The 12,986-nt window shown below is 42.0% G+C and overlaps 1 protein-coding gene across 20 annotated transcripts in view; it reads right to left on the bottom strand.

The window, feature by feature from the left end:
* Positions 1–12,986, bottom strand: part of YPEL2 (yippee like 2) — a 90,208-nt gene that overhangs the window by 41,542 nt on the left and 35,680 nt on the right. For all 20 annotated transcript variants that reach the window (XR_007770325.1, XR_007770329.1, XR_007770328.1 and 17 more), the window contains one exon: positions 804–847. Coding sequence is in view for 15 of the 20 variants with exons in the window: in XM_050928874.1 (XP_050784831.1) it covers positions 804–847 (44 nt within the window). In the remaining 5 variants the exon portion in view is untranslated. The remainder of the gene's footprint in view (positions 1–803; positions 848–12,986) is intronic.

Raw genomic sequence — 12,986 nt, forward strand, 5'->3', positions numbered from 1 at the left:
GAGAATGATATGGTTCCTATCAAAGTATTGCTTCTTTTTTGCACACTGCAAGAACCTTTGCAGCAATTTTATTGCAGTACTGGAAAATATAAACTGGAATCTCTAATAATAAGTGCTACAGCTATTCTAAAAATAGAACTTTCCTTTCACAAGAAATTTTGATACTTCAAAATTATGTTCTGTTCCATATCAGAATGAAGAGATGAAATATTGAATATTTTCACTCAATGAAAAATTCCTAAAAACACTGAGCTGGAGAATCTCAGTGTTTTCTACTGAAATGAAATAATTTGACATTTCAGAGTGAAATTTTCATTTTGAATTTGAAATGAAATTTTTCATTTTGATTTTCATGAATGGACAACAGGACATTTTTTTTTAAATTCACGTATTCCCAAGGCAAATGCTAATCTCCAGAAAACCATATTTGTCTAAAGGAGATTCTTTTCAATTAAAATTATTTGCCAGCTCTAAAAAAAGCCACTAGTATTTAGCATTTCTATACTTCTTTATATTTACAAAGCTTTGACTGATTGGTCTTCACCACATCCCCTGAGAAGTGATTATTTCTCAATCCCATGACTAAAAAACTCTTATCCAGCCCCTTATCTGAAACCTAAAGGCAAAGACAAGTGTGAATTAGTGCTGTTTCCTTTTAGCCACTCTAAAGCAATGATGCAAGCTCTTAAGTCAGTGCCTTTCTGTCAAAAAAAAGGCAACTCTTTCTCCTTATTTTAACCTCAGGGTGATATATATTTGTATCCCAAAAGATGGAGCAATGACATTTATGAAGTAACACTCACACTGAATTGAAGAGGTATGCTCGCCCTTGGCTTCCTTGAAAGGACTAAAAGGCAAGAAAACAGAAATCAGTCAGTTGATAGGAAGCCATCCTGTGTATGAACAGTACCCAGATACCAACGTTATTGACTTCAAAGGGAAGTTGGAGCAACTGATAGTGGAGTTCTGAGAAATGCACATTATTACACTATGCAAGATAGAGAAGGCAAAGAATGAAACATCCATGGAAGATGAAAGCTGATTAATGAAAGTCTGCCCTGGAAATGGAAATTGAACCAGCCTGTCTCAAATTCTAATGCATGTGCATTTTAAAAGGGACACTGGCAGCCTACTTGGAACCTTACCTGCTTAATTATCACTTGAGATTATCAGGCCTTGCTTGCAGCACTGTGAAAATCCAATGTATTTTTCACAAATTAAACTCTATGCTGCTTGTTTGTTTTCTGACTTCTGGTAAAAACTAAAAGTTGGTCAGTTTCACTTCCTGATTCTCATGCACCACTTCAATGCCATTGCATATGGGTTTCCAATCTCAAACAAACCTTACCCCCAAATTATTATTTTAAATTCTGTTTCTAAAAACAAAACCTAAAATTTGGACCTAAGCTACCTGACAGCATTGCTTCAATATTTTGAACATGGCTCTGACGGTATGAAGTGTCTCCATCCATGAAGGAGGCACAGAAATACATGTTATTACTATTATTTATATCCTCATCAGGGACCAGGGCCCCACTGTGCTATGTGCTGTACACATATATATTGAAAAAGACAACTCTGGTCCAATGAGCTGACAATCTAAGACCCCAGTCTTCCAAAGCTTTATGCAGATACTTAAATATATGCACTCTAAGCAGCCCCACAGATGCCAATGGGATTACTTACAATGCACAGTTAAGTGCCTTTCTAATGCCAGGTCTACACTACAAATTTATATCAGTAAAATTACATTGCTCAGGGGTGTGAAAAATCCACAGCCCTACGCAACTCAATTATACCAGTCTAACCCCCGAAATTCTCCCGTTGATTAGCTACCACCTCTTGCGGAGGTGGATTAACTATATTGACGGGAGAAGCTCTCCCGTTGGTGTAGTAGCATCTTCACTAAAGCGTTACAGTAGTGCAGCTGTGCCGCTGCAGTTTTTAAAGTGTAAACCTGCCCTGAGTCTTTTCAGGATCAGAGCCTAAACCAGGGGTAGGCAACCTATGGCACGGGTGCCGAAGGCGGCACATGAGCTGATTTTCAGTGGCATTCACACAGGCTGGGTCCTGGCCATAGATCTGGGGGGCTCTGCATTTTAATTTAATTTTAAATGAAGCTTCTTAAACATTTTAAAAGCCTTATTTACTTTACATACAACAATAGTTTAGTTATATATTATAGACTTATAGAAAGAGACCTTCTAAAAACGTTAAATTGTATTACTGGCATGTGAAACCTTAAATTAGAGTGAATAAATGAAGATTCAGCACAGCACTTCTGAAAGGTTGCTGACCTCTGGCCTAAACATATGACAAGAGACATCTGAGTAGAGATAAACAAACAAGGAAAGGGAAGGATAAGAGAGCAATGAAACTGTCACATTTGGCAGCATTAGCAGCAATTGTGGCATTCCCAGTGCCTGGCCATATAACCTTCACAATGATAAAACAGTATTTTGCAATGAAAGGTTGGCAGCAACGACCACCTCTGACTGGGACACTTCAATAACGCTGCTTCCAAGCACCTACTAGCTCAATTTGTGTCTGGCCTGTAATATTACCTGCAACAATGCCTTGCTGACAGGAGCAGCTAATAGTGAAGCAATACAACCTGTGTTTCAATGTGCTTTGACAAGCGCCAATTGAATTAAAGATTTTGACCTTCCCCATAGTTCTCCCTCCTCACAACTGTTAAGGTGAGGGAGGTGATGCAGACTAGGTAATAAAAAGGTAACATTACTCTGTGTATAGATGACATGCACACCCAGTGACAGAGGTGTGGCATCCATAACCATGCCCTGTAGAAGCATTAGTGTTTGGTTTTGTTTATGACTGCTCTATTTGCAGGTCAAAGAGAAAAGGCAGGCTCAGGTGTGTGGAGACAATACAAAGGGAGAGCAACTGGGTCAGAATGGGTAAAGGCTACTTTGCCAGGAGGGCAGATTTCAAGGTTTAAATTAATTTTATCCCCTTGGCAGTTTGTCTCATTTGGGGGGATGTGAACAGCTTGCAGCAGTGGGGCTGGCTCCAACCGATACAGAAGGGATCACTACACAAGGTCCTGTTCTTCCGTGGAATTCACTCAGCAAGATTTGTGACAGGGTACGGCAAATGCCAAAATGCCTATCGTCCCCCAGACAGCAAGGCCACAACCCAGCCGCAGTGCCTTGTTCCACACTGTTCTCTTCATGCCATGTAATTTACGCTAACACAATGCATCTCTCTCTCTCTCCTTCTAGTGGATGAGCCACGTATAAAGGTTTATGAGTGTTGATGCACCCAAGCTAACAGTCCCAATCCTTTAGCTTAGGCACTAGCAGCAGATGTTTTCAGATCTAGGGTTGCCAAATTCAATCCCTACAGATGACCCTCAACAACGAAGGTCACTATATTTAGTTTAGGGAAGGCTCCATCTTCCCAAAGAGAATGTAGCACATGGTATAATGTTTGAAAATACAGAGTGATTGGAAATGTCAGATTAATCCAGGAGGTATTTCTTCTCTGCACAAGCATCTGTGTAAGTGTTGGTGGCGCACAGATCTTTAATGATCTTAACCAGAGAGAACCCCTGCATCACACATCCTATTCATTTCAAATACATGCAGGAGAAATTTACTGAACAGTGTATGAGATTAAATTCATTAAAGTCTGGGTTTAAACCCCCCTCAACAAGAGAGCACGTTCCGCCCCCTCTGGCTGCAACTCAGTGTATTCTTTGGCACTGAGCTACTTTTCAGTGACAGCACCATGGGGCCTGCAGAAAGATCTATGCCTGCAAGCATGCAGCAAGAGAGCATGTGGGTAAAAGCAGTGCTGTGGGGCAAGCTGACAAAACACCATATCCAGCACTACAGCTCCTGAGAGGCTCAGATGGCAGCAATGGCCCTGCCAACTACAGAGGAGCTGCCTGCCAAGATGATTCAGACAGAAGCCCAAGATTAGCTGCCAATATTGGGGAAAAGAGATTTGTGGGCTCGGAGGAGATGCCTGAGGCACCTCTGCGCTCTCTTGGCATAAGCCCCGGATCCTGTGCAGTGAGAAATGCCTCATTTCCCAAGAAGCAAATTAACTAGGACACATGCCTCAAGCATGTTTGTGAAATTGTATTTATTAGAGCAGCTTCTTTAAATCTCTCCTCAGCACTGAAGTCCTGTATTATTGTTATTCTCATCTGTATGATACCGCCCAATCTAACTGTATCTGAGCCGACAGTGCTACAGAATACCTGGTGCACTGAACACTATGCCAATGTAGGATAAATAAAGATGAGACTCTGTAAGCTAATGGCCTTCATGCCAAGGCTGTCTCCCCTTTGGAAGGACTAAACTGGGGCTGGCTCTGTGTTGTGTTCTACAATGACACGTGCAAAAGGCATTTATTCTCCAGGCTGCAAGAGCTGCATAGAGGTTCTATGAATTTGGATGGATGGATCCTGGGTGGGTGATATGCATCAAGCAGGAGGGATCCTCAGGGACACAGGCCCTTGCCACTAATCAAAGCAGGATGAGAGCAGCTAAAACTCACTAACCTTCCACTCCCTCCCAGTAAATAGTTTTCCATAAACACCAAAGTGATCGAGTTTGCCAATAACAACAGCTATGGGAGGAGAGTTTTACTGGAACAGAAATAGCAGTTTCCATTATTGCTGGCTATCAGTCAGCCTTTAATAAAGAACAAAACCAAGCCCTTAAGCTTTGCGTCAGAGCCTCCCTGAACATTACTTCAGCCCAATTGCTAGAGGATTGTGGTGTCCTCCTGGTGGGCCCCGTCCTTCTACTTTAGGTCAGGACATGATCTAGATAAGATCCTGAAGATCTCTGGGCCTTTTGTTCTGGAGAACCACTATTTTCTCTCAATGGCATCTCTACCTTATAGTGCCCCAAATGAAGCTCTCATCCCCTGGTTTGAAGTATAGCCAATAATGCTCCACATAGTCACCACAGACAGTTACTATGCATAGTGCACCTATGCAAAGGGTCTCCACCAGCTTGAAGAGGTCACCAAAGGATGATCAACTTCACCAACTATCAGCCGTGGTTTTCCTATTTCCCTTCCAGCCACCAGCTTGCAACTCTCACCTGAGTGTGCTGCCTTTATTGCCCACCCAAAGACACTAATATTAGTCAGCAGCTGTTGCCTAAGGATGTTGCTGTCACTGAAGTGCACTCTCTTTACCATCAGTCTGTGGCCACTGCACAATACTGTCACCTTCAGGGATGTGAGGCTGGAGCTTTCCCACATCCCAGCGCTCAGCATTTGGTGCTGATGCTGTGTTTCAAGAAACATCCCCCCATCCCAGGGGGATTTTGCAAATGCAGATAGAGGGGAAGTGATGGAAAGGGAACAGGTGTGTCATATTTTGGGCTTGTATCCTCAACACATTCCCTTTACAATCCAATAAAACCCAGTGAGGTGGCCAGAACCTCCTCTTTCTGTTCCATCTCTAGAAGGATTGATGTGCTGCAGTGATTATGATGAAGTCGCAGGAAAACTATCATATCCTAATCTAAGCAGACATTCCCTGCACAGTTCCGCCCCCCCCAAACTCTTCTGCAAACACATTTGCTTTATATCAAGTAGTGACAGCCAGTAATGTGGATAGTTTCCATGTCATGCATTTTTTCAAAGCAGATTTTGTGATGTGTATTAAAATTAAAAACATTTATTTATATTATATACATACACACACACACACACACACACACACAATCCAGACTTCTTCCCCTCTAAAATAACAGCTCCCGGGACATACTTTCCAATCCAACTCAAAGAAATTGAAAGGATTTTTTGTTTCCCATTGAAAGGCAAGCCATTTTTTTCTCTCCTTTGCTAATTTCAGAAGTTTGGCTAGAAACACAGCCCGCCACGCTTGCAACAGAATTCTCCCTCCCTTCCTCCCCTTCTCCCCCTCCCCAATCAATGTCTAGACTTTTTGGTTAGGAGGTACAAATGAGAAAATATACATAATCTTCATCTTGACTATCAGTATTCAAATCCCCTTCTGCATCTGGGAGTTCCATTCAGCATGTAGACATCAAAAGTGGGTATCTAGGTAATGCCCTAAACAGGTGATTTGCATATCCAATGGAGACTCATGAGGCAATGAGATAGGCATTCAGGCACCATCAAGAGCAAAGTTCCTATCATGCCAAAATACTCTATCCTGCAGCCCTTCTCTCACTAAGTGCTCAATTCCTCACTTTCTTGCTACAAGAAATGGAGTCAATAGCTGAGTCCAGATTTCAAACAGCCACAAGCTTGGAATTATTTCAATCTGCGGTTTTGTTTTGGTCCGTTTGCTAAATTCTGATCTGGATTTAAAGTGTCCAAATTTCTGCCATTCTGATTAAATTTATATTCTACCCTCTGAAAAACAGGTGCTGCTCTTCCAGGACTTTCTTGAGCAGAGCAATACTGCATGGGACAAGTATAGATTAAAATAGGGACAAGGCTGTTCATTTCCTTTTCCTACCATCTTGTCCAAAGCTCTGTTTCCTTACCACCTCAATCACCTGCTTGTACCCACCCAATCCTTTACTGGCAGTGAACACTGGATGCACGGAGGGAATCTTTCATTTATAGTCTGCACTGCAGCAGAAACCTATGAAATGTGAATATGAAGCACACACACACACCTTCCACCTTTCCTAGTAGTAAGGATTTCCCTTACACTCACTCAGCAGTCCCATGCATTGAACAGATGGCAGGATTAATTTCCCAAAGCCTTTGTGATGGAGTTAGACAATAGCACAAAATGTGATTAGCACCAGCTGGAAGACCAAGCAGCAGCTGCCAGACATGGCACCATGATCCTAGCAGACCAGATCAGGAAAAGAACACATCTACCTACGCCAAGCACGCAGCCTCTACACAACCCAATGAAACAAAGGTGAAAAGGTAATTGGTCCCACTGAAATCCAAGAGGAGAAAGGAATCTGCAGCCTCACCACATTGGTTAGCTACGTGAAAGCTACAATTAAGTCTCATTGCCAGAACAAGTTCAGGAATAGAAGGACCAATGTTTGTGCTGGAGCTCTAGGGAAGTCTAGTTGTCTGAGTGTAATGGGAGGGGACAGTGAAGGGAGGCGCCAGCTGATCAGATACTTATATGGAGGACAGTTTTATTGTGCCCTGTTATTTTCCTGTCAAGACAGAATGATGAAAAGAACAGAGTGGGAAAGGCATATTGGGAGCTCCTGGATTTAAAGCATCCCTTATATTCATAGGTGAAAAAAAAAATCATCCAATTATTCTATTCAGAGAGAGCTTTGTTCTCTCTCTCCCCCTGCCCTATGCACACTCCTTTTATTTTTTAAATTACTAAGGACATTTGCATGAAGACAGTCTCTGCTCCTGACTCTGCATTTAAACTCTTAAGCAGAGAGTCTGTTTTCATGCTAATGTCCCTCAAGGGGACACAGTGTGATAGAGGCTTAACGTGGAGCCAACTGGGTCTCATGCAAGTCCTTGCAGATGAGGGGGTGTTGTTACATGTTAAGCCATCTGAGTCGTAAAATTTCCTTTTGAACTGATGAACACTGCTGTCTTATTCCATTCTACTGAGGCTCTTATACCACGCCCATCAGCGTGGTATTTTTGTGAGTGACATACCCACCATCTCTGTAAGAGCACTATATGCCCTGTCAGCGATAAAGAAGAGGAGTGGAAAAAAATGGTCACTAGAAGTCACTGGACTCAATGCCACAGATACCCTGTGCGACCTGGGGCAAGTCACAATCTTTCTGTGCCTTTAATATGTCCTTTCCCCCTCCCTTTGTCTGTCTTGTTTATTGAGATGGTAAGCTCTTTGGGGCAGGGACTGTTTCTTACTGTGTATATTTATAGTGCCTTACAATGGGGTTCCTATCTTGCTTATGGCTTCCAACTGCAAGCAACTAACACCACCTAGCTCTTTTCTCCCATAGATCGGAAAGCAATCTACCAAAGGGGTAAGTATCATTATCCCCATTACAGATGGAGAAACAGAGAGAGGTGAAGTGGCTTGCCCTAGGTCAACCAGCAAGCCAGCAGGAGGGCCAGACAGAGACTCCAAGTCTTCTGAGGCTTATTCCAATGCTCTATCCACACACTCAACCCCCACAACCCCCACGGAAGAATCTATTTAGTTCATGTATTGCACTCATCACCCAGACCACACAATATACTAGGCTAATACTCAGCATTTAGGTGATACTTTCCTTCTTCAAGGGGCTTTTACAAATACAGCTTTGCTGATTTAAACTTTCTGACCACAGTGTGATTCCAAGTTTCCCACCAAGCACCAGCTTGTTCTTGAGACATTGTATTTCAGGGTTTCTTCGGTGAAAATGTGGACTTGATAAAAAACAAAGTAAAACTATTCCTATCACAGTCAAAGAGTGAACAAATCCAATAGCAAAACAGGGTGCTTTGGTCTCTCATGATAATATTTTATTTTGAGGACTCCATTATATAAATGGGGAGCAGAATCTGTTTGCGCACCCTCCACCCCACAGCATTGCAGAGATATTTTATTTTCCACATCCACATCCCATTAATATCTATCCCAGCTGAAGGCTCCTTAATGGAGAACTCCAGCCAATTCTCTTTGCAACAAACCTGACTGAAGCTGTTAGAAGAGCCCGAGTGTTTCCAGTTATTAGCACCACAGAAGATGGGTCTAAATGTGAGTTCCAATGTAAATTCATTTCCAGTGCTTTTCCCATTATCCTGTTAACCCTGGCAGCAATGGGTGTTTGCAGCTGACAAAGTCTTTGATTAGCCCCGGAGAGAAACTCAATTACCATAGAAACATTTGGCTGAATTCAGATAGGAAAGGTCAGCTCAGCTGAAGGATTTGATCCCATCAGGGTGAGAGAATAATTCAGATCTATTTTTAGTCAGAACCCCCAATTCTGACTCCCAGTAGGCATTCAGAGATTGCTTTTCTAAAATTGCTGATCACATCCGTTTTCTTTATACAACCTGTTTTGTAAATGCTCTACAGCTCAGTTCAGTTCTCTCATACCTGTCTGATAATTTTTATCATACTGAGTTACATGCAAGTGTGGACTATATTCAACCTCACTCACCATGGCCAATGGGTTGCCAAGGGTGATCTATCAGAGCCAAATTTGGTCCACTGGCAGGCTTTAATGAGCTCTAATATTTATTATTTACACCACTGTCAAGCCAAAGTGTTCAAAAATCACGAGTCACACCAAAAGGGGATGATGACACATCAAACAATAAGATTGGCTTAAAAACCATGAGATGTTTTTAAAACAACAAAATTTGGGCTACTTTATATTTGTCTTCCAGTGTCTTTGCTTTCAGAGTGCTGCACTCTCTTCATGTGTTGGAGCTTCTCTCTCTAACCATCAGGGCTGAGTGACACTTACTATTTTATTTACTTTTAAGCTAGGACTCTCCTTCAGTTTTTTGCTTCTAGCAGTTTAGGGCATTAAGGAAAAACACCAAACATCATGAGACTCGATATAAAAAAATTGCAAAAATTGGCAACACTCTTAATGGTAACCCCGAGAAGCCAGAACTAAGATCAGGGCCCCATTGTGCCGAGTGCTGTATAGACACATAGTACGACAAGGAGAAAGGAAGTATTAACACCCCCATTTTGCAGATGGATAAGAGAGGCCCAATCACCTTGAATTCAAGGGAAGTCTTTCTAATTATTTCAGTTCAGCCTAAGGACTAGATTTGTAAAGGTATTTAGATGCCGAACTCTCACTGATTTCAGTGGGAATTAAGTGCCTAAACACCTGTAACAATTTGGCCCTAAGTGACTTGCTAAAGTCACATGGGAAGTCTTTAGCTGGGCAAGGAGAGCTCCTGCATCTCAGTTCTGTGCCCTGAACACAAGGGCCCCAGGGCCTAACAACATATATATCAGAGGCAACTAAAGGTTTATTTTTACCAATCTGGGCTGCAGTTTGGTAACAACTTTGGCGAAGTCACCAGTCTAAACAAGAATCTGTGGCAGTATCCTGGTTAAATAAGACCGGGAACGAAGAGGCATGTGCAAAGGACCTTTCATCTTTATATTAGGCAACTCCTGCACAAATTATTTGCAAACGTGGGCATTAAAAACACCTTTGGCCACCTTATTTTCAGAGAGCAAACATATAATGCTCATTCCTGGATTTGACACAGATCTAGTACTGGAGTTGATGAAGAGTTACTGAGTAAAATCTTCATGCAGTTTAACCTGCGGCCAGGCCTAGCTTGTCAGATTAGAATATAAGAGACTACAGACTGACTTCAGTCCTGCAGGTATTCCCAATTCCCACTCCCCCACGCACCACAGTAGCTCCTTGTTTCTAAACATTAGTATTTCCATCTTCCCTTTTCTATCCTAAAGCAGAAGCATTAGCTGTTTTATGTGCACAATTGTGCCAGTTCCAAATTGGATTCCTGTACTGCAGAAACAGAGCCAACTAGTTGATCAGCAGCAGGACAGAGCTCTGGCTTGTTCGCGTCATTACAACACTAGTGTATGCAGCAAAGGGATGCTCCATCAGCAATAAAGTCCTATTTGTCAGAAGGATTTATTTACCTTCCTTACCCCTCTCCCCTTTCTTCTTCCAGCCCCAACTCTTATCTGCTGGTAACCCACTTGCTAAGCAGTATCACCAGAAAGCTCAGCTTGAAAAGCATCTTTCAGGCCCACTGACTGAATAGGCAAAAATGATCTGAGGGCAAGAAACAATCTTTCCATATATTTATAGTAAACAGTATCCTTGGCCCTAGTGCTAGGTTTGTGACGATTTAGGAGTTTGTGAGTTAACAGCTTGAACTTTAATGGAAAGAAAGATGGGAAGATGTAATTCTAAAATGTGCTGTGGGCTCTGGAATTCTGTGCTATGAAATTAAATGACTTGCCTTTCTCCAATCTGCGCCAGTTGCTCTCAAGTCTTTCCGGAGTAAGTACAAGTTTAATGAGCTAGGTCCTAACTCATGACTGACTGCAGAATCCTCTCCAGGTTCCATTAATTCCACTTGTCCTCCAGCACATTAGGGACCATGAATGGTCAAATGAAACTTTGAGCCAATTCTGCTCTGTCTATGTTACATATAGAATCAGATCAGGGGACCTGGTTACAACACTATTCCATCTTGCAGTGAAGATGTGGCCTAACTCCATTGCAACCATGTTCCTGAGTTTCAGCACTGGTCCATAATGCTATCCGAGCCCCAAGTAGAAGTGGAATTACAGTGAGTTGGCCAAACTCATCTCTGGGTTAATTAAATTACTTCAGTTTGGCCTATGTAAATTATTCCTCTGTCAGTTTCAACTGAATGCAATATTCTCTTCAGTTTCCTCTCTTATTGCTACTGTGCAACATTAAACAGCTTTCACCTCAGAAAGAGCTGCATTTCAGGTATGGAGTAAGCGAGCCCTATGTGGTGCTGGTATCTAGTTTGCAATGCACTACTCTGTTATTCTTTGTAATGAAAGGCAATAGGTAGTAGAGAAATTGAGACATTATTTGGTGATTATTCCATTAGCCAGCAGCTGCAAGTGCCCGCTAAACCCCTCAGTTCTATCCACACCCAAATGGCACTGAGCTTGCTCTAGAAGCTCAGTTGGCTAGTGTCATGCTGCTGATAAACACCTTTTGTCCAAACAGGAAACATCTCAGCCCTTTCCCTGCACAGGATAGGTGGGGAGAGACTGAGGGCAACGACGGTACTAAGGGTCTATCCACATACACACTAAACTACCACCTGCTATATCAGTGCCACTACCACCATCCCAAGGGAGCTAAATTCTCCGATGCCAGCCAAAGTCTGATAGGATGTCACTTTTGACTGAGAAAAAGCTCACTACCAGCAAGTGGAGTATTTAGACAGGTCTCTCAGCCAGGTATGCTGAAATGGAGACTGTTACCTCACACTACTCAGCACATCATAACAAATCGATGGCCCCCCAAGAACTGTGTAGTTGTCACTATGCTGCATCTGATTCTGTGCAATAGGGGGCAGCAGTGTACACCCATACAGTAGCCACTACGTTGTTAATGAAGTGGTGACTTCACATCCACAGCCTCTCTTTCACTGGAGGAATAATTTTGCACCAGCTGGCTCTCTATTCCTTGTCTCATTCTGTCACATAATGGAAGAAACCTAAAAGCTTAAGACTGGGATTCCGAAAGGGGTCTAAGGGCATTAGTTCCTCAGTTTACCCTGAAAGACAATCAAAGTCAGGCTCCTAACCATTTTAGGCCCCTTTGTAAATCACAGTCTAAGGGCCTACTAGCCTTTGTCTTCAGGCTTTGCACTATTGACAAACCAAAGCATTCAAGAATCCGGGGTCTGGCCTCAAAAAAACATCAGACTGGATTTAACAATCATGTGTCAGAGTCAGACTCAGGACTCACAATTTGTTAGACCACTCTGTTTATTAGCACAGAGCTCTGCTAACACCATCCAGATAACGTGAGCACTATGCAAGACCCACACTACATTATTTTATAGGATACAAAGGGCGCGAACTTGACAAGATAACAAAGGGAGCAGAACTGACAAGTTTACCTGAGGCTAGACATACATAGTTAATTTCCTTACTAACTTTTACCAATTTCCGGTTAATGTTTCACCATTAGCTTAAGTGGACTCATTGTTTATGCCTTAATTTTTCTTTTCCTGACACCTGTATTTTAACATTCCTCATTTCTGCTTAAAAGAGATACATACAGCATTTCTTTAATCCTTTCTATTTTTACAATATAATTCATTCTACTTTCACACATGACAAAAAAATTAAATGTGGATTTTATTTTTTTTTTAAACTTGCCTCCTGATATTTGAGCTTTCAGAGTTAATGTCTTCCACCTTAAACTGGCAATTATGAAGGCTAGAAAATACTTTAAAAAAATAAATCAAGATTTTTTCTTCATATTCCCCTGATTCAAGGAGCTGGGTCTTTCAAAAAAAATTGCAAGACTCATGATTAAATAATGGAAGCTGGCAACAATGGCTGGAAA

This window comes from Gopherus flavomarginatus, chromosome 19 (genome assembly GCF_025201925.1).
Source record: "Gopherus flavomarginatus isolate rGopFla2 chromosome 19, rGopFla2.mat.asm, whole genome shotgun sequence".
Lineage (NCBI taxonomy): Eukaryota > Metazoa > Chordata > Testudines > Testudinidae > Gopherus > Gopherus flavomarginatus.